General features: G+C 47.0%; 2 protein-coding genes and 1 pseudogene across 6 annotated transcripts in view; 2 read left to right on the plus strand and 1 right to left on the minus strand.

Moving 5' to 3' along the window:
- SUPT5H (SPT5 homolog, DSIF elongation factor subunit) overlaps positions 1-11,327 on the minus strand; it is a 38,428-nt gene extending 27,101 nt beyond the window's left edge. For 2 of the 5 annotated variants that reach the window (XM_014541742.1, XM_014541741.1), the window contains exons 1-3: positions 11,241-11,327; positions 10,886-10,963; positions 3,462-3,627 (exon numbers count right to left, since the gene is read on the minus strand). In XM_014541742.1, coding sequence (XP_014397228.1) covers positions 3,462-3,627; positions 10,886-10,960 — 241 coding nt within the window. In that variant the 5' untranslated portion in view covers positions 10,961-10,963; positions 11,241-11,327. Of the gene's footprint in view, positions 1-3,461; positions 3,628-4,402; positions 4,424-10,885; positions 10,969-11,220 lie in introns of those variants that run through there. The other 3 variants (XM_005868815.2, XM_005868816.2, XM_014541743.1) reach the window with 3 other exon arrangements.
- Positions 6,344-7,799, plus strand: LOC102257511 (annotated as a pseudogene).
- Positions 11,328-18,132: 6,805 nt separating the features above from the next.
- On the plus strand, positions 18,133-21,325 carry RPS16 (ribosomal protein S16). Its single transcript, XM_014541745.1, has 5 exons — positions 18,133-18,259; positions 18,391-18,492; positions 20,742-20,838; positions 20,946-20,993; positions 21,125-21,325. Exons 1-5 carry the CDS (start codon positions 18,212-18,214, stop codon positions 21,268-21,270), a joined length of 441 nt encoding a protein of 146 aa, XP_014397231.1. The 5' UTR covers positions 18,133-18,211; the 3' UTR covers positions 21,271-21,325.
- Positions 21,326-21,650: the final 325 nt, after the last annotated feature.

Below are 21,650 nucleotides of genomic sequence, written 5' to 3' on the forward strand. Positions count from 1 at the left end.
ATATCAAAAGCTTTAAAAACATATGCCTCCTCTTTGCCCAGCAATTTGACTTGTAGGGATTTACCATGTAAAAATCTGTGAGGTATGTGTTAGATGAAAAAAATCATTTTCACTAACTGAAACTTAGCATTTCCCATCAATTATAATAATGACAACAAACCACAGTAGTATTGGCAGTGAAATCTGGTATTACAGCTACAGATATATCAAAATCACTCACTCATTGCTACTTCAAAATTAGATTCTTACCAGACCCTCCCTCCACTAAACATAATTAAATGTGTTAATGATGTTCTTTTAACAGTTTGACACTGTGTTTTAATATAGTTATTCTCTTTGGAAACCTGTGTATTTTGCTTTACACATTTCAAAACATAACTCTAAAAACAGATCCATAGACTTTATCAGACTGCAAGAGGCCACAATAAAATTTAAGACCCCTGATCTAGACAATAACTTGCATATGTGTGTCAAAATACATGAAGATGCTCACAACAGTGCTACTTAAAATACTGACAAATGGCCCTGACCGGTTTGGCTCAGTGGATAGCAGCCGTGGGCAAACTACGGCCCGCGGGCCGGATCCGGCCCGTTTGAAATGAATAAAACTAAAAAAAAAAAGACCGTACCCTTTTATGTAATGATGTTTACTTTGAATTTATATTAGTTCACACAAACACTCCATCCATGCTTTTGTTCCGGCCCTCTGGTCCAGTTTAAGAACCCATTGTGGCCCTCGAGTCAAAAAGTTTGCCCACCCCTGGGATAGAGTGTCGGCCTGCAGACTGGGGGGTCCCGGGTTCAATTCGTCAGGGGCGTGTGCCTTGGTTGCAGGCACATCCCCAGTGGGGGGTGTGCAGGAGGCAGCTGATTGGTGTTTCTCTCTCATCGATACTTCTAACTCTCTATCCCTCTCCCTTCCTCTCTGTAAAAAAATCAATAAAATATATATTTAAAAATAAAATAAAAATACTGATAAATGTAAACTTCAATGTCTAACAAGAGACTGGTTAATAAATAAAACACATTATGAAACACTATGCAGCCAGTGGAAAAAATAGCTATTTCAGTGATAATGATAGTAGCTAACATATATTGAACACTTAGGTGTCACAGGTTGTTCAGAAAACTTTAACACCAATTAACTTTTTTATTTTTTTAAATATATTATACTGATAAATGTAAACTTCAATGTCTAACAAGAGACTGGTTAATAAATAAAACACATTATGAAACACTATGCAGCCAGTGGAAAAAATAGCTATTTCAGTGATAATGATAGTAGCTAACATATATTGAACACTTAGGTGTCACAGGTTGTTCAGAAAACTTTAACACCAATTAACTTTTTTATTTTTTTAAATATATTCTATTGATCTTCCACAGAAAGGATGGGAGAGAGATAGAGAGCCAGAAACATCGATGAGAGAGAAACATTGATCAGCTGCCTCCCGCACACCTCCCACCGGGGATGTGCCCGCAACCAAGGCACACGCCCCTGACCGGAACCGAACCTGGGACCATCCAGTCCGCAGGCCAACACTCCATCCACTGAGCCAAACCAGTCAGGGCCCAATTAACTTTTTAACCTAAATTATTTATGTTATATCCACCCCACAAGCATTGAGTGAGAAAAGCAGTTTATAGAACAGCATATCTAATGTGGGCCTAAATAAATGTAAATAAAAAACCACCCTGTTGTCTAAAGGCCCACTCTAGGCTGGGCATTACACTTTGGGTTGCCATCAGCCTTAAATGCTTTATATGCATGGTCTCCCAAATCCTCAAATTATCCCTGCTGAGCCCTAGCTGGTTTGGCTCAGTGGACAGAGTCAGCTGCAGACTGAAGGGTCCCAGGTTCAACTCCGACCATGAGCACATGCCTGGGATGCAGGCTCAGTCCCCCACCCCCAGTAGGGGGCGTGCGGGAGGCAGCCAATCAATTATTCTCTCTCACTGATGTTTCTCTCTCTATCCCACTCCCTTCCTCTCTGAGATCAATAAAAATATATATTTTTTTAAAAATTATCCCTGCTGAAGTAGGAAGAACTCCTGCCGAAGTAGGAAGAACTGTGTGTCCCCTTTGTACAGAGGGGACAAGAGGCTCAGAGAGACATATAGCAACTTGCCCAGAGTCACATGGAGAAAAAATATATTTAAAAAAAAAAAAGAAATTAAGTCTGGCTGGTGTGGGTCACTGGTTGAGCACCGACCCATGCACCTAGAGGTCCCCAGTTTGATTCCCAGTTAGGACACATGTCCAGGTTGCGGGCTCAATCCCCAGGGGAGGTGGGGGAGGGGGGAGGCAGCAGATAGATGCTGATGTTTCTCTCTCTAAAATCAATAAAAACATATTTCTTTTAAAAAAGAAATTTTAATAAAATAAAAGGACCTATCTTTTAGGAATATATATATATATATATGTGTGTGTGTGTGTGTGTGTATATATATACACACACACACACACAGAAATATTTGGGGGTAAAGTTATGTATTTGGGATTTGCTTCAACATCATCCAACAGTGAGTGGGGTGAGGAGGAATAAGCAAAACAACCTGGTACTGTTAACTGTTTTTTTGTTTTTATTGTTGTTAATCCTTACCATAGGATATTTTTCCGTTGATTTTTAGAGTGAGTGGAAGAAAGGGGGAAAGACAGAGAGAGAGAAACACTGATGTGAGAGACACACATCAATTGGCTGCCTTCCGCATGGCTCCCCGACTAGGGCTGGGGATTGAGCCTGCAACCAAGGTACGTGACCTTGACCAGAATCAAACCCGGGACCCTACCTCGGGCCAACGCTCTATCCACTGTGCCAAACTGGCCAGGGCATATTTGGTTTTTTAAAAATACATATTTATCGATTTCAGAGAGAGGAAGGAAGAGGGGAAGAGATAGAAACATCAATGATGAGAGAGAATCAGCAATCGGCTGCCTCCTACACGCCCCCCACCAGTGATTGAGCCTGCAACCCAGGCATGTGCCCCAACCCAGAATCGAACCATAACCTCCTGGTTCATTGGTTGACCCTCAACCACTGAGCTACATTGGCTGGGCTAAGCTGCTAATTGTTGACACAAGGTGATGGAACATGGGGGCTCCACATACCATCCTACTATTGTGTTTGACATTTACCAAATGTTGTTGTTTTAAGTACATTTAAGAAATAGAACTGGCCCTAGCTGGTTTGGCTCAGCGGATAGAGCGTCGGCCTGCGGACTCAAGGGTCCCAGGTTCGATTCCGGTCAAGGGCATGTACCTGGGTTGCGGGCACATCCCCAGTGGGGGGTGTGCAAGGGGCAGCTGAATCGATGTTTCTCTCTCATCAATGTTTCTAACTCGCTATCCCTCTCCCTTCCTCTCTGTAAAAAAAAAAATCAATAAAATATATTAAAAAAAAGAAATAGAACTGAAGTGGAAATCCAGCCTCTGCTCAGCATTCGCCAGCCCTGGGACATACCAGCCTCATCCAGAATGAAGCCACCATGACGGGGTTTCTTGGGAGGCCGGTCATCATCTTCTTCCTCTTCTTCCTCATCATATTCTTCCTCCTCTTCCTCCTCTTCTTCTTCCTCGGGCTCTTCCTCCTTCTCACTGCCTGCTGCACTCCGCCGCTCCTCCTCTACCTGCAGAGTCAGAAGGGATGGGACACCAGAGTTCTTTAACCCAAAATCCAGACACCAGTCTCCCTCCCCCCAAATGTGCCTTCAGCCCACTCTGCTCTGTGTGCACACCCTTCCACTCTGGCCAGGTCTCTCTGGTAGCCATCCTCTCAGTGACAGCACCACCATCTACCTGACCAATATCTGGGAGCTGAACTGGATTCCTCCCTCCACTAGACCTCCTTGCTAGCCCCCACCAGGCCTTTAAATTTGTTAGCTCCATGAGGTTTGGTTCTTGGCTCTCTGTACTCTACAACTCCCTGTGCCATCTCACCCACTCTCTTGGCTGTGAAAGACATGTCTGTGCCAATAACTCCCATATTTCTGTTTCCAGGCCACAGTGCTCAAATTAACCACCTCTTGCTGCTAATTCTGTAGACACTTTTTGGTTGGTCCTTACCTACAAGACATCTCAATATGCTCCCCTCCCTACCAATATGCTCTTCCCTTGGCATCTGTCACATTATGCTCTCCTGGCTTTTCTCCAACCTCTTTGACTGCCCCTCTGCAGGTCCCCTTACTCTGTTCACCCCTCAAGGGACCACTTTGTTTCTCACACCATACACTCCCTCCCTGGCCATTTTACCTTCCACAACTTCAGTTCCTCTCTCTGCAAATGACGCCCCATCTGTCTCCAGTCCCCCTTTTTTCCAGAACTAAAAACCACCATATGCCAGCAGCTTCCTGGATGCTTCCCCAGGATGTCCTCTGAGCCCTTCACATTAAATCCCAAACTGACCTTCATGTCTTCCCCAAGACTGGTGCTGGTCTTCTAGTTCCCATTAGGCATCAAAGTCATGACCCTTCTGCTTTTTGAACCTCATCTTCCCATGCATCCCTTCTTCCTCATCCCCATAGCCCCTATTCTAGTCCAGAACATTGCCCTCTAAAACTTGGATCCCTGCCCACCCTTCTTTCTGGTCTCTTGGCCTATAATCCCCCTTCCCATACCAGTCACAGAAGGCAGTGATCCATACAAAACAGTGTTCCCCCAACTGTAATATTTTCCTCATTAATGTTATAACTTCCTGCCATGTCCACATCAGTACAACCCATTTGTCTGATATTTTCTTTAAATTCACTCACGTTTTTATTTACTTTACAAGAGAAATGTTTGTTTTAAAATAGTTCATAAGTAGCCGAACCGGTTTGGCTCAGTGGATAGAGCGTCGGCCTGCAGACTGAAGGGTCCCAGGTTCGATTCCGGTCAAAGGCATGTACCTTGGTTGCGGGCACATCCCCAGTGGGGGGCGTGCAGGAGGCAGCTGATCGATGTTTCTCTCTCATCGATGTTTCTAACTCTCTATCCCTCTCCCTTCCTCTCTGTAAAAAATCAATAAAATATATTTTTTTAAAAAAAGAAGGCATTGACATCAAAGGGCAACAGTTATTAGAATCTGATTCAATAAACCAAGTAAAATTAGGCTTTTATTTGTTGTTGTTAATGCTCACGCAAAATTCAAATCTTGCGTGAATTTTGGGACACCCTTTATATTGTGACATGTTTATGCATTTCGGCTAAAATATTAAAAGAAAAAGAAATGAACTATAAAATAGTTCATAAGTAATAAAAAATTTCTGAAGGTTATCTTGTCATAAACAGAAAATAACCATAAAGATATGAGCAAAACAATGTTAAGTCTCAGCATGATATATTGCTTGCTGTAGACTCTAAGCCAAAGTCCTGTTCTCCCTGATAAATAGAGACTAAGAAATTTCAGAAAGGTTGCCAGAGGCACAGTAGCACCAAAGTGAAACTTTTTCTATGCCAATTTTCATGACCCAATCAAAAGATAGGACACAAACTAAACTGAAAAAAAAAACCAAAAAAACTTTTTCACTTGATGATTCCATGTGGCTGAAGGTCTTGTCCTTATTCCACCTATAGCATTTCTTCTCACTACCACCCCAAACATGGAGTGCATCTATAGTCTTGGGAAACTATGATCTAAAACATGAATTTAATCATTTGGTCCCTTGCTTATAACATGGCCATAGCTCCCCTCAAACCTCAGGTAAAGAATAAGGCCCCTGCCCTGCCCAGAAGGTTCAGTGGTTGGAGCATCAGCCCACACACCAAAAAGGTTGCAGGTTCAATCTCCGGTCTGAGCACGTACAAGAGGTAATCAATCGATGTTTCTCTCTCACACTGATGTTTATCTCTCTCTAAAATCAATAAAAACATATTCTTGGTGAGGATTAAAAATAATAATCATTTTAGCCTGCCTGGTGTAGTTCAGTTGTTGAGCGTTGACCTATGGATCAGGAGATCATGGTTCTTATTCCCGGTCAGGGCACAGGCCAGGATTGTGGGCTCAATCCCCAGTAGGGGGCATGCAGGAGGCAGCCAATTGATGATTCTCTCTCATCATTGATATTTCTCTATTTCTCTCCCTCTCCCTTCCTCTCTGAAATCAATAAAAATATATTTTTTTAAAAACACCACCATTCTCCTCTGCCTCTCATTCTTACTTCAATCAAAATACCCACCGCCACCCTAGCTGGTTTGGCTCAGTGGATAGAGCGTCGGCCTGCAGACTGAAGGGTCCCAGGTTCAATTCCAGTCAAGGGCACGTGCCCGGGTTGCAGGCTCAATCCCCAGTGGAGGGCATGAAGGAGGCAGCCTATCAATGATTCGCTCTCATCATTGATGTTGCTCTCTCTCTCCCTCCCTCTCTGAAATCAATAAAAATATATTTAAAAATAGTAATACCCACTGCCTTCCAGGAAGTCATGCCTGCCCTCTCCCCCTCACACCCTAAGTAAAGCTAGGCACATTCTCTGGGCTTCCTCCATCAAGGCCCTGACTACTGAGAGCAGGGTCCAGGCTATTTCAGGCATCACGGAGTCCCCAACATCACCCAGCCCAGGCCTGGGACAGAAAACAACTTTAGAAATGTTTGCGCCTGACAACTCATGGCAGTGGCAGCTGCTGGGGCGCAGTGGAGTGATAACTGAGCTATGTGCCTGGCAGACATGCCTTAAGCCGTGGCTTGGCCACTGTGTGCCCCCTGGGCTCTGCAACCCTGTTGCTGCTTGGGTGCTGATCCTACCCCCTGGGACAATGGTGAAGTATTTCCTGAGTCAGAGCGTGCTCTGGAGTTCCTGGGACCAAGTGTTCGCTGCCTTCTGGCAGCAGTGCCCAAATCCCTCTAGCAAACATGTCCTGACTGAAGACACAGTGCACCGGGAGGTGAGCCCTGACCAGAAGAAGCTCCTGTCCCAGAGATTCCTGACCAAGACCAACAGGATGCCCCACTGGGCCAAGTCAATATTTCCTGCCAATGCTGCTCACTCAGTATACATCCTGGAGGATTCTACTGTGACCAGACCATGACCACCGTCATCTAGAACATCAACTATGCCTGGCTGATGGCTGTGGAGGAACAATTTGTTTACTGTGTGAACTCTTGATAAACAGCGGCTGGACCGAAATCCACCAGGAAGCTTGGGTCTCCACTAGCTCATTTGGCATCTCCAGAATTTGGTCTTGTCCCATTCAAAAGCAAAGTGACCAAGACAATAAAGAGTTCTGCATACATCTTGGCCAAACAGCAAGGCAAGGCTCCTTCCAAAACCTTTGCTGAGACAGGCAAGGAGAAGGCAAAGGAGACAACACTGGCAGCTATAGAGAAGGCCAAGGACCTTGACAGTAAGGCAGCCACCAAGCAGCAGCAGCAGCAGTTTGTGTAGACAGCCCAGACCCTGCGCAGCAGCACACCAGACCACCCGGCTGCACTCCCTCTGCCCTCCCCCCTTGTATTTTATTATTAAAACTCAACTTCCAGCCTGACCTATTTTTCGGTAGTGGGTTGGAGGTGGTATCTGTTTGGCATCTACAGTGCACCAGATACATTACCATGTGTGGTCCAAGCCTGCTTCTTCCCACATTGGATAGCTAAGGAGAGATTTGCCCACGGTCACAGACAGCGAGCAGGCAAAGCGGTCATAAGCCCTAGACTGTAAACTCCATGAGGGCAGGAACCTTTGATTTGTTCTCTGCTGTGTCCCAAGTACCTAGAACAATATCTAACGCATAATGGGCACTCAATAAATATTTGTTGAATTCAATCACCCTCCCCCGAAAAAACAAGTATTTGCTTAACACATAATCCTAACTAGCCCACAAAGCCCCACTCTTTTTGAGAGAGAGAAGGGAAGAGAGAACCATTGATCGGTTGCCTCCAGCACACGCCCAGACCGGGGATTGAACCCACAAGCTGGGTATGTGCCCTTACTGGAATGGAACCCGCCACCTTCTGGTGTACAGGACAATGCTCCAACCAACTGAGCCACACCAGCTAGGGCAAAGCCCCACATTTTAACAACTCAAACTGTAAGAATCACAGTGTAATTTCTAGAAATCTTGTCATCATCCCCTTGGCACAGTCCCAGCAAAGCCTTCTTTCCACTCCCTGAAGAGAGAGCCCCCACTACTTTGTGTTACCTCAGGACTTGAACGTGCTTACACCTTCTGTTCTAAGCATCCCCCTCAGCAACCATCCCTGTTTAGGAAACTCTCTACCCCAAAACAGAGGGCTCCATGAGGAAGGCTATGATCCGAACATGATAGGAACTCAAGGAACACTTGTTGAATGACTGAGCAAGTTACTGAAGCTGAGCATAGTGAACCACTGACCCCTCCAGTAAGTGGCCCATCATTTACCATCCCTACATGTCTATCCACAGGACCCAGTCCTCCAGGGACCATGCCAACATCTGGCTGTCTGAAAAGCCCATCCAGTCCTATCTCTGGCAGTAAGACACTACCCTTCCGCCTCACCTAGTGACAGCAGGCGAGCCAGCCTAGTGTGGTTTAGGGAAGTGAGACCTGCACAGTACAAACCAGACTACCCCAGCCAGGAAAAGGAACCGAGGATCCTGGTCTCATTACCATCAGGCTTTAACCACAAGCAAAGTATCCTGAAGCCCTGACCCAGCACAACTTGGAGCAAAGGCCCTTCCTGGCATTTCCCACTTGCCCCGACCCCACCATGATATCCCAATTCCTCCAACTCTTCAGTGGAAGCTGAGGGCTTTCCAAAGGGCACAGGGATTGACAATCAAATGTCTACTCTCCATCAACAGGTATAAGAAATCTTTCCTTTTCTTTAAATCTGCCATAAGACCCTGACTGGTTTGGCTCAGTGGATAGCGTCGGCCTGCAGACTGAAGGGTCCCAGGTTCAATTCCAGTCAAGGGTATGTACCTTGATTGCGGGCACATTCCCAGTTGGGGGTGTGCAGGAGGCAGCTGATTGATGTTCTCATCGATGTTTCTAACTCTCTATCCCTCTCCCTTCCTCTCTGTAAAAAAATCAATAAAATATATTTTAAAAAAAATAAAAATAAATCTGCCACAAGACAAGCATGAGGATAAATGGCAACTGATATATCCTGGAACTGGAGAAAATCCCCTGCTCTAAAGAGGGCTGCCACTTCCTGAGCAAAGAGCTACTGTGTAGAACAATCCTTAGTCTCAGGTTGCTGGCTCCTCCCATTTTCCCAGAAAGCAGGAAATCTTGATTTTTATTGAACTCGCCCAAGTGTTAGCAACTTACAAAATAAATTTACATTTCTGTAGGTCAAATGAGATCTCTATAATCATCGTGTCATCTTCTTTGTTTATTAGTTTGTAACTGTTGCCTACTAAACTCCATGAAAGCAAAGATTTGCCTTGTTCCACTCTCTCTCCAACACCTAGGATGTACCTGGAACAGTGTAAATGCTCAAACATTTATTTGTTCAACAAATGAGTAAATCAGAAATAAACAAAAGAAATAAAAGAGGCCCTAGCCGGCTTGGCTTAGTGTATAGAGCGTCAGCCTGCAGACTGAAGGGTCCCAGGTTCGATTCTGGTCAAGAGCATGTACCTTGGTTGCGGGCACATCCCCAGTAGGGGGTGTGCAGGAGGCAGCTGATTGATGTTTCTCTCTCATCAATGTTTCTAACTCTCTATCCCTCTCCCTTCCTCTCTAAAAAATCAATAAAATATATTTTTTTAAAAAGAAGTAAAAGAGGATAACACTGAATAAGAGAATATCTGAAATCAGTTATATCCCTGGAAATGTTTAACAGTTCCTGAAACAGGACAGTCAACAGACCCAAAAACAGGTTGATCCTTTCAAAACATTAGATCATATCCCTCCTTTGCTTAAAACTCTCATGGCTCCGTCTCACTCAGTTACGGCCAAGTTCCTCACCACAGCCTTCAAGATCCTATACCAACTGATTCTTCTTTTCTCTTATTGTTGAACTCACTCTGATCTGCCCAACTGGCCTTCTTGTTACTTCTTGAACACCAGACACGCTCCCAACTTTGCATGTGCTGTTTCTCCTTATGGGAACACTTCCACATGACAGGACTTACACCTCCACTCCAAGTCTTTTATCAAAAGTCACCCACTCATGCTCACCCTGACCACCCTATTCAAAGTGCAACCAGGATTCCTATTCCCCTCCTCTACTTCAGAATACCTTCTAGCTTACTAAATGATTTACTCATCAATTATATTTATGTACATTCACAAGGCCAAAGTGGTTTTTTTTTCCACAAGGACAAAGATTTTTTTAAATGTTTGTTGACAGAGGCAAAGAATTGTGCTTAACACATACTAGACACTAAAAATGTGTTTCTGCGGCCCCGGTGAGGCCGAAACGGATAATAAAGACCAACATAAACTGATGAACAAAAATAGATGCAGAGGCAGAGCAGCATTGAACAGACTGTCAAACTACAGTGGGAAGCCTGAGGAGGGTTGGGGGGGGGGCGTTTAAGAGATCAAGCGAAGGACTTATATGCATGCATGTAAGAATAACCAATGGACACAAGACACCGGGGTGGTAGGGGAGGCCTGGCGAATGTCAAAGGGGGGGAGGGGGGGAAGGAGACATGTAATACTCTTTGTAATACTTTAAGAAATAAAAATTATTTAAAAAATTAAAATGTGTTTCTGGCATGACTGGGCATGCCTAAAAATAAAACGTAATAACGAGTGCTTACTGTATGCCCGGTCCTTTCACCACATCACCCGTCACCTCACTGTACCTGGAGCATCCCTGGCTCAGTACCTGTCCCTCTGCTTGCCTCCTCCTCTCCCCCGACAACCTGAAAGCTCCCATAAACCAGGGCTCATTTTGATTCCCCCTGAGCTCCCATAGCGGCCTTTCTGCCCGGCTCCAGTCCCCGCCTCAATGCCTCCCCCCGCGTCCCAGCCACAGACCTCCGCCTCCTCGCCGTCACTGCTGCGCTCGCTGTCCTCCTCCTCAGAGAAATTGCTGTCCTCGCTGTCCGACATATTCTGTTCTTGCAGGGAAAAGACGGCGGGCTCAACGTACCCCCCAATCTCGAACCCCCACCCCCCACTCGAGCCTGTTTCCCGGGAGAGAAAAAAAAAAAGCCTCTTAGCGCACTTCCGGCAGCCTCATTCTGGCAACCGTGAACCCGAAAGGTCCCTCCTTGCACCACCCGCTACACCTCCAGAGCCCCGAAACCCAGTCTCTCCGTCGCCCTAGCTCCCGGCGACCCCCGGGCCTGCTCTGTCGCCATCCAACCTACCCCGCACCCCTCGGTCCCACCTCCGCCTTCGGAACCAGCTGCAGTTCACACGACGCCCGGATGAGACTGACGTAACCTCTCGCGAGAATCTGCTCGTTGGCTTCGCCTAACGCGAAATTTCCGGGGCGCATCCTAGTGACGCACTTCCTGTGCGCCATCTTGAGAGCGGCACAGCGGTCTTAATGTGGAAGCTGGAGCCGACATCTTGGGAGAGTCGAATGGGAGGTAAATTATTCCTTCTGGGCCCCGGACTTTTCCGGCCCAGAATAAGTGCTTGAATGTAGCCCAGACCACTAACGCGGCGTGCCATGCGTAAGAAGGGAATTGCAGGCAATTAGCAAAACAAATTAGCAAATAAATTATACTTCATCTCATGGGTCCTTCTAAAACGTTCCTAGGAGGTAGGTAGCCCCATTTTGCAGACGAGGAAACTGGAGTCAGAAAAATTAACTAACCGGAAAGTGGCAGACCCAAGATTTCTCCCCAAGTTTGGGTGACTTCAAAGCCCTTGTTTTTGTTTGCAGTGTCCCTAAGTTGATTAAATGTGAATTTATGTATTAGTCCAATAATTATTCGTCAGGGAGGTGTCAAAGAGAACCAGGCATGAGGGAGAGATATGAAAAATTAACCTGATGGCAAAAAAACTTTTGAAGCTCTCAGAATACATTGCTAATTCATAAGCGTGGATTCAATTTACAGAAATTTACTGTACATCTAGTTAGTTACATGGGAATGTAGTGCTGTTGGGCTGGCAGCAGGCTCACAAGGCAATTACCAGAGTCAAAATACATGGATGTATCTCTGCATAAGTACAAACTCCCCAATCCTACAATCCCCCCCTAGAGAAATGGTGCCCTTTCTGTAAGCTTGCTTCCTTCACACAGCAGCTCTTTAAAATAAGATTTCATGCTTCCTTCCTTTCTTTCTTTCTCTTTCTCTCTCTCTCCCTCCTCTCTCTCCTCCCCCTTCTACTCTCTCTAAAAAAAATCAATAAAAACATATCCTTGCGTGAGGATTAAAATAAGATTTCACGCCCTGACTGGTTTGGCTCAGTGCATAGAGCCTGTAGACTGAAGGGTCCTGGATTCCATTCCCAGTCAGGGCACATGCCCGGGTTGTGGGCTCCATCCCCAGTAGGGGGCGAGCAGGAGGCAGCCGATATATGGTTCTTTCACATCATTAATGTTTCTCTCTCTCCCTCTCCCTTCCTCTCTGAAATCAATAAAAATATAGTTAAAAAATAATAAAAACATTTGTAATATCTTAATAAAAGGAAAATAAAATTTTAAAAAATAACAATAAAAAAATAAGATTTCACGTATAAAATGCCTATTGACACTTCTGCAGAAAGACATTTACTGCAGGAAAGAGAAGGAACACTGATTTTCTCCCTGTGGAGAATTCTTCCCTGGTGTATCTGTGGTTCTCAACTCTCAACCCTAGCAGCACATCAAAATACATAAAAATATTAGAGAGAGAGATACATGATAGCCCCAAACTGGAAACAACCAATATCCATTGTAAGGAGAATGGATAAATAGTTGCTGCACATCCATGCAGTGCAATAGTAACAAGCTACTGATACACACTTGAATACATTTCAGAAGCATTATGCTGAGTGAAAGAAGCCAGCACTAGGATATGTAGATATGATTCCATTCATATGAAATTCTAGAGGAAACAAAATTAATCTTTACAGACAGAAAGCAGATTAGTCAGTGCCTAGGACTGGAGGTGGAGACTGACTTCAAAGGAACGTGAGGGACGCTCTGGGGTGATGGAAATGTGGCTACCTGTCGTAAAAGTTTGTCAGAACGCACTGAGCCTTGGCAGGTTTGGCTCAGTGATTAGAGCATCAGCCGGTGGACTGAAGGGTCACATCAGGGGTGCAATTCCCGGTCACAGGCACGTACCTCGGTTGTAGGTTTGCTTCAACCAGTCGATGTGTCTCTCTCACATTGATGTTTCTCTCTCTGTCTCTCCCCCTCCCTTCCACTTTCTCTAAAAATCAATGAAAAAATATCCTTGGGTGAGGATTAACAAAAAAATTAAAATTAAAAAACACTATACTAAAAAATAATAATAATAAAATAAAGATCGCTCTAGCCCAGTGGTCGGCAAACCGCAGCTCGCGAGCCACATGCGGCTCTTTGGCCCCTTGAGCGTGGCTCTTCCACAAAATACCACGTGAGGGCGCGCACTTACAGTGCGATTGAAACTTCGTGGCCCATGTGCAGAAGTCGGTTTTCGGCCTGGGCGAGTCTATTTTGAAGAAGTGGCGTTAGAAGAAGTGGGGGTACGTTCGCTAAGGTCGACCCCTCAGATTGAGGACGTTTTTAGCAAAGGCCAGCTTAGGAGTACCCTAATAAAGTTAATAACAATGTACCTACCTATATAGTTTAAGTTTAAAAAATTTGGCTCTCAAAAGAAATTTCAATCGTTGTACTGTTGATATTTGGCTCTGTTGACTAATGAGTTTGCCAACCACTGGTCTAGACTATCACCTGTTTTGGGATTGGACCAAAGCATCAGGAATTGAATTCCTGTACTACTTTATTCAGACCCCTTGAAAAGTTGTAGTGAGCTGGTAGGGGGCGTGCAGGAGGCAGGCAATCAACGATCCTCTCTCATCATTGATGTTTCTCTCTCTCTCTCCCTCTTCCTTCCTCTCTGAAATCAATAAAGAAATATATTTTTAAAAAATTATATCTCAATAAGGTTGGTTTTTAACAAAATACTTTTAATTGATTTGAGAGAGAGAGAGGAAGGGAGAGAGAAAAAAACGTTGATTTGAGAAACATTGATTAATTGCCTCCATATCCACACTGACCAGGGATCAAACCTGCAACCTGGGGATGTGCCCTGACTGGGAATGGAACCTGCACAGGACAACGCTCCAACCAACTGAGCCACAGCAGCCAGGGCCAAAGTTAATTTTTAAAAATATAGATATCCAGGACCCACCAGAATAATTACTTGCAGCCAGGGATGTGAACCACAAGACTCTCCCTGTCCTTAAGGGGTAGGGATGAGGTTAAAAGGCACCTGTGCAGTGCTCTGTCCCTTCCTGGAAGAGGAGAGAGGAGGGAGTATCTGAAAGAGGCAGAACAGTGGCAGGTGGGGCCAGTTATCCAATCTCTTGCTCCAGTAGGTCAGAAGCTTCAGGCTTCAGATCTCATCATATTTCCCATCTTCTCTCCTCTCCCCCTTGGCTTCTAGTGCCCAGGGGCATCTCTGGTCTAGAAGGAGAAGGTTTAGGGTTTGGTACCAGGGAGTCTGTCCTTTAAGGCTTATCTGAGGGCAGGTCCTGAGCACAAGCTTCCTGTAATAACTCCAAGAGTTTGGCCAGGAAAAGAGGGACTGGTCTCTGAGGATATTCTTCACAAGGTGGACAAGGGCCGTGGGCTGTCACCCACAGCCGGGACCCCAGGGCATCCAGCTGCCGCTGTAGCCTGAACACAGCAGTCCCCACGATGGGCCCTCCTCAAACCCAACATAGCTCCAGCCGGAAGCAGCTTGGAGTCTCAGCAGGACACACCTGTGGGGACAGAGTGCCTTGGTGTCTCTGGGCAAGGGCCTGATCCCAAATTCCCACCCCCAAGGTTTCTGACTTCTGGCCTGGAACAAGTCCATTTCACCTCTTTGGGTATCAGTTTTCTCATCTGTAAAAGGGAACTCTGAATCCCTATTTTTTAAAAAAAATATACAGTTTTATTTATTTCAGAGAGGAAGGGAGAGGGAGAGAGAGAAACATCAATGATGAGAGTCACTAATCGGCTGCCTCCTGCATGCCCCACACTGGGGATCAAGCCCACAACCTGGGCATGCGTCCTGACCAGGAATTGAACTGTGGCCTCCTGGTTCATAGGTCGACGCTCAACCACTGAGCTCTGCCGGCTGGGCAATAATCCCTATTTTGAGGGCTGACACTAGCCCATACTGTACCTGTACTGAGCTCTGCCGGCTGGGCAATAATACCTATTTTGAGGGCTGACACTAGCCCATACTGTACCTGTGTAAGTTAGAAAAGGACATTAATTCCTTAAAACATTTCCAAGTGCTATTTTGTTAGAAAAAAAGGTATTTACTGCCATCTGCTGAAAATTGACTACTATGTCCAGGATGTGAATACTATCCTTGTGTATGTGGGATCCTTGTGCAGTGTACAACCTTCACATCCATACACACAAGGCGCGCTCACACACACACACACACACACACACACACGATGGCCCTGTCCACCTTAGAGGATCAGTGTGAAGAGTAAATAAGCTAATATACTTAAAGCATTTAGACTAGTATCTGGCACAGAGTAAACACTATTTACGTGTAGCTATAATCGTCATCATTATTTGTTATTATGTGCCATCATTGTTCTAGACTTCAGAGACAGCAGTGAACAAAATATATTTGTCAAGACTGGGGCTGGGTCATGGACTGGACACCCAGAACACTAGTGCCAATGCCTCTGCCGCTAACAGTCATGTCTTCCAAGCCTAGTGGATTCTTCCTAAACTTCCAACTTCACTAAGAAGCTAATGAAATACTCACCAAGAGATCATCTGGGGTGTAGAGACTCCCATCATTTTTGTTTCACTACAATTCTGAGGTAGGAAGGAGAATCAGATCTTGGAGTGGGAGAGCCTGAGCTTCCTCAGACATGCCCCTGCTTCCCCTCCCTGCCCGACTGCTGACTCTCCCCTCCTGCTCCTCACCAGCATCTTCATGATGGCAACCAGGAAGTAGAAAGGCTCCTGAGGACAGAGGGGTGGTCCGGGTCCGGGAGCAAGAGGTACAGAGAGAGGGAGCGAGTTGGAAGACTGGAGGGGGTGAAGGGAACTGCCCCATTCCCTCCCTGTCTAGCTCCACTCAGTCCACAGATACTCAGGGAATGCTCTCCAAGAGGCAGGGGAAGACTGTGACTCTAGAGTAGAGAGGACCTAAGTCAGGGGGCTTACTGACCCCCCCACCCCCAAGGCAGATAGGAGACTTGATTAGTACATGAGGATCAGCCTGGAGAGTTTGGAGCCTCCTCCGCTCCCAAACGGGCCCATAAGATAGTAGCGTGTGGTGTGAGTGGGCATCCTGTGCTAGGCCTTATCCGTGTCTGAAGGTGCATAACGGGGTCTTTGCTCTCCTTTCTGCTTCTACTTGTCCCACGTATCGTGGATCTCTGTGCCTGCCTGTCCCTGTCTGTCTCTTTCTGAGGGTTTGGCCTCTCTGTCTCAGAATCTCCATTGCTTGTATTTTCTGACTGACAGGTGTCTCTCCTTTCTCCTCCTCTTCTCCCTTGGCCCCTTTGTCTTTCTGCTCCACGTGTGCCTGTCCTCTCTAGGGCTGTTATGTCTGTGTGTCCCCCCAGGTCATGCTGTGGGTGCTCCCTTCCTCCTGCCCCTTTCCCTCTCACTCTCTCACCCGTTTGGAGCTGGACTCTAGGCCCACCAACCTCTGCCTCATCTCAGGCCTCCAGGCAAAAGGTGAATTACCACACCCCTTTGAACCTTGGACCCGAGGCCCAGTGCTGCCAGAGAAACGGAGGCAGCAGTGGGCTCCCTCCACACAGCCTAGAGGAGCCTCCTGGCTGGGAAGGGAGCATCCTGAGTTGGGGGAACAAGGCAGGTGACCCCCTCTGCGGTTGCTCAGATGGGAGGGTGGGGGCGGGGGCACTGGGCTGGAAAATTATGTGGAGAGAGGCCTGGGGGCAGAGAATGCAGAGATGATCTAGGGATTCCAGGTAGGGAGCCTGAGAGGGAGATTCCCGAGGCAGGTCTCTAAGGAAAGGAGGATTCTGGGAGAGGAATTCCAAGGACATCGGTTGCTGGGGAAAGGAGGCTCTGAAGGGAAATAAAATCTTTTTTTAAAAATATATTTTATTTATTTTTTACAGAGAGGAAGGGAGAGGGATAGAGAGTGAGAAACATCGATTAGCTGCCTCTTGCACACTCCCCACTGGGGATGTGCCCGAAACCAAGGTACATGCCCTTGACCGGAATCGAACCTGGGACCCTAGAGTCTGCAGGCCGATGCTCTAGCCGCTGAGCCAAACCGGTTAGGGCAAGACCGTACCCTTTTATGTAATGATGTTTACTTTGAATTTATATTAGTTCACACAAACACTCCATCCACGCTTTTGTTCCGGCCCTCCGGTCCAGTTTAAGAACCCATTGTGGCCCTCGAGTCAAAAAGTTTGCCCACCCCTGGTCTAGGGGGTTGGTTCTAGAAAAGGTGTATTAGGGGGAAAGGGAGATTCCGGAGGAGGGGGTTCTGAGGAGATTGTCCGGGGAACGATGGGGGAGAAAGCCCTTGAGTGGAGGGAGATGAAGGGAAAGGAATCCAGAGTGAGGGACCCCAAGAGGCAGACAGGGGAGTGGACTTCTGAGAAGATTCTGGAAAGAGGAGACCCTGGTGAAAGGTGCGTTTTAGGGGGAGGGGCCTCCAGGAGGAAAAGGACTCTGGGAGAGGACTCTCCAAGAAGGTGGGCTCCAGCGGGTAGGAGGACTCTGAATCCTCAACCTGGGAATCCTGCCGATTGCCGGCTCCGGAGCGGAGATTCTGGTGGGGGAGGCTTTGGGGAGGAAGTCTGCGGGCGATGAGGGTTAAGGAAGGCCTCTTTATCCGGGACTTAGGATCGGTGTTTGCCGTGAGTAGGAGGAGGGAGGTTAGTAAAGACCGGCATGCAAATGAGAACTGCTGTGACCAATGACGGCTGAAGATGTGAAGAACGGCGTGTGGTCCTCACCCTTCTTTGGTCGACTACACCCTTCAGGCCCCGCCCTTCCGCTCCAGGTCCCGCCCACCGCTCAGGGATCCGCCATCCTGCCGCCAACCAGAGCCTGCCCTCTGGCTACCTCACAGCCGTAAAGCTCCTCCTCGTCGCGACGCTGTGCTCAAGGCGCCTGCGCACACCGTGTAAAGCCGCCGGGGTGGCCCTGCGTTTCCCTTTTCCGGTGTCGGCGCCGCGCGGTGAGGATCTTTGTGCACGCCCGCAGTCATGCCGTCCAAGGGTCCTCTGCAGTCTGTGCAGGTCTTCGGACGCAAGGTGGGCCGGGAGCCGGGGAGAGGGGTCGGGGAAGCCGGGTCTGGAAGGGGTCGATGGCAGGTTTCTGGGCCTACACGGGAGCCGGAACCGTGATCTCACGTGGCCCTCGTCTCTCCCCTCGCTTTCTGTAGAAGACGGCCACAGCCGTGGCGCACTGCAAACGGGGCAACGGCCTCATAAAGGTGAACGGACGGCCCCTGGAGATGATCGAGCCGCGGACGCTTCAGTACAAGGTGCTGGCACTGACGACGGGCGTTTGGGTTGAGTGGGGGACTGGACAGAGATGTTGAAATAAGCAGGTTCCTGGAGTTCGTTGATCTTGGAAGCTGAGGAATCTGGTATCAACAGGGATGTTTAGAAGCTGAATTGGGATCAGAAAAATGGGGTATTTGGCGATGGTGTGGGGTTTGGGGGTACAGAAGATGTGATAAAAGCTTAGAGTGAGTGAAAACCTGGATGATTGGGGGGGGGTAGAAGAGGGTAAAAGGATAAATAGTGATGGAAGGAGACTTGACGTGGGGTGGTGAACACACAGTATAATGTGCAGATGGCACATGACAGAATTGTGCACCTGAAACAACTTTATTAACCAATATTACCCCAATAAATTTAATTTAAAAAGTGAATATTGAAGATTGAGAAGGTGCTTTGAAAACGGATATTTGGAAGCCCACTCAATTGGGGACAAGAGACAAGAGCATTACCAGAGTTTTTTTGGCCTGATTTTTCGAAATTGGTTAATGAGGGATAACAGTTTCCACTCCTCTGGACTTTGTAGGTACTCAGTAAGATTTAAAAGAACAGGAATGGAATGTGGGTTTATTTTGCTTGGCTGAGAAGGGGCTCCTCTCTTAATAAAAAAAGTGTTGAAGATTGAGAAGATGCTTTGAAAACGGATATTTGGAAGCCCACTCAATTGGGGACAAGAGCATTACCAGAGTTTTTTTGGCCTGATTTCTCGAAATTAGTTAATGAGGGATAACAGTTTCCACTCCTCTGGACTTTGTAGGTACTCAGTAAGATTTAAAAGAACAGGAATGGAATGTGGGTTTATTTTGCTTGGCTGAGAAGGGGCTCCTCTCTGTTGGGGCCTCAGTTTCTTTGAGATTGGAGTGTGATTTCTGTCTCTGATAGCCTATGTTGAGGCAACTAACTACTCTTCCTTGGTTGAGTTCATCATCTGTAAAATGGGGATAAGTTTTACCTCCAAGGGCTGTTGTGAGGATAAATTAGAATATCTTCCATAAAGTACTACTTTTAAATGTAAAGAATAACATCCACATTTCGGGGTTAGGATTTAGAGGTAGGGTCTAAGATACTTGGTATAGCAGACATTACATATTGTGGTTTACTCTTTCAGTTTATTTGAAGGCTTTGTATGCACAGCCTGTGAGTGCTGGGGACAACAGTGATCCAGAAGGCCCCAGGCCCTGCCCTCAAAGAGCTGCCAGTCTACTGGGGGAAACAATGGATCTAATACCAGACACTACTCCCAGAATATTTGGAGTTGGGATGGGGGGACCCAGGCAAGGAGTCTGGCATCTGGGTGGGTCAGGGCAGGATGGGGGGTGTTTTGAAGGGAGACCTATGACCTGAGACCTAAAATAGGTAAAATAAATGTGTCCAAGCACATGCAAGATACTTATGCCTGGCAAAATGAGAGTGTGGCACACGTTACAGTGTGGTTGTAATTCCTTTGGAAATCTGTGGGGGAATGGATCTAATACCAGACACTACTCCCAGAGTATTTGGAGTTGGGATGGGGGGACCCAGGCAAGGATTCTGGCATCTGAGTGGGTCAGGGCAGGATGTGGGGTGGTTTGAAGGGAGACCTGTGATCTGAGACCTAAAATAGGTAAAGTAAATGTGTCCAAGTACATGCAAGATACTTATGCCTGGCAAAATGAGGGTGTGGCACACGTTACAGTGTGGTTGTAATTCCTTTGGAAATCTGTGGGGCTCAAAGGGAGGATGGAGAACTCAGCTGGGGAACCCAGAAAAGGCACCTGATATAGCCCTAGAGTGCTTTTTGTTGTTTGAGGCAGCTTTGGTAGCAGCAAAGGTTTCCTTACTATTGAGCTAAAAGTCAGAAGTCTAAGAACCAGTCTGAGATGGGGAATCTGAGATGCAGGGAGGTTGCCTGCTTAGGTTGCTTTGAACAATCTCATCGGTCTTCCATTCCTCCCTGTTCCTGGCTGTGTAGTGATAGCTCAACCCTCCCACGGCCACTAGTACTTTGGGGGCCATTGGTGGCAGAAGCTACGTGAAGAGAGAGAACAATCTCATCGGTGTTCCATTCCTCCCTGTTCCTGGCTGTGTAGTGATAGCTCAACCCTCCCACGGCCACTAGTACTTTGGGGCCATTGGTGGCAGAAGCTACGTGAAGAGAGAGAAGGATGCTCAATGAAGTGGCTCAGTTGCCCAGATTGTGGTCTAAAATCCTATCATGCCCCCCCCCCCCCCCCCCCCCCCCCCCCCCCAGCTGCTGGAACCTGTTCTGCTTCTTGGGAAGGAGCGATTTGCTGGCGTGGACATCCGAGTCCGTGTGAAGGGTGGTGGTCATGTGGCCCAGATTTATGGTAAGTCCCAGGACCTGGGCAACATGGGTGGGAGGTGGCTCTGAGAGCAAGGTCCTACTCCTGGATCTTAAAACTAATGTACCTTATTTTGTGTGGTTTTCTCACAGCAATCCGCCAGTCCATTTCCAAAGCCCTGGTGGCCTATTACCAGAAATGTGAGTGAGTGGGTCCTTCCCATCGGCGTGGGGGTGGGTGCAAGTCAAGTGCCAGCTCTGGCATTTAGCTCCAGATAGTAGGCGAATGCTTCCATGGTCATCTAAATCTTTATCCCATTTCTTATCCCCAGATGTGGATGAAGCTTCCAAGAAGGAGATCAAAGACATCCTTATCCAGTATGACCGGACCCTGCTGGTAGCTGATCCCCGTCGCTGTGAATCCAAAAAGTTTGGTGGTCCTGGTGCCCGTGCTCGCTACCAGAAATCTTACCGATAAGCTCATCTGGGTTCACCTTTATAATAAACAATGGTCATGGAATTTAAGGTTTCAAGGATTGTGCTATCTTTTGTGGAGTCTTTGGCTAAAAGAAATACAGGAAACACCCCAAACCCACTGCCAGTCTGGATTTTAAGCCCTTCCATAAGCCACCACTCTGGGGTTAGTGTGGATGGGTGGGAAGGTAGGTGGGAGCAGACCTGGCCCCTTTCCCTGTACCCCAGAGGAGTGGAGTGTGCGGGCACAGCTGAGATGGGGAGGTTCGGGGCCATTGGTTGTGTAGGGTATCAATGGGTTTGTCTTTATTTCAATTCTTTTGCTGCTGGTTAGCACCTCAGGAAAGAGCAGGGGAAATGTATACTATCAATAATCTTGAATAC

The sequence above is a fragment of the Myotis brandtii genome, unplaced genomic scaffold (assembly GCF_000412655.1).
Source record: "Myotis brandtii unplaced genomic scaffold, ASM41265v1 scaffold277, whole genome shotgun sequence".
NCBI lineage: Eukaryota > Metazoa > Chordata > Mammalia > Chiroptera > Vespertilionidae > Myotis > Myotis brandtii.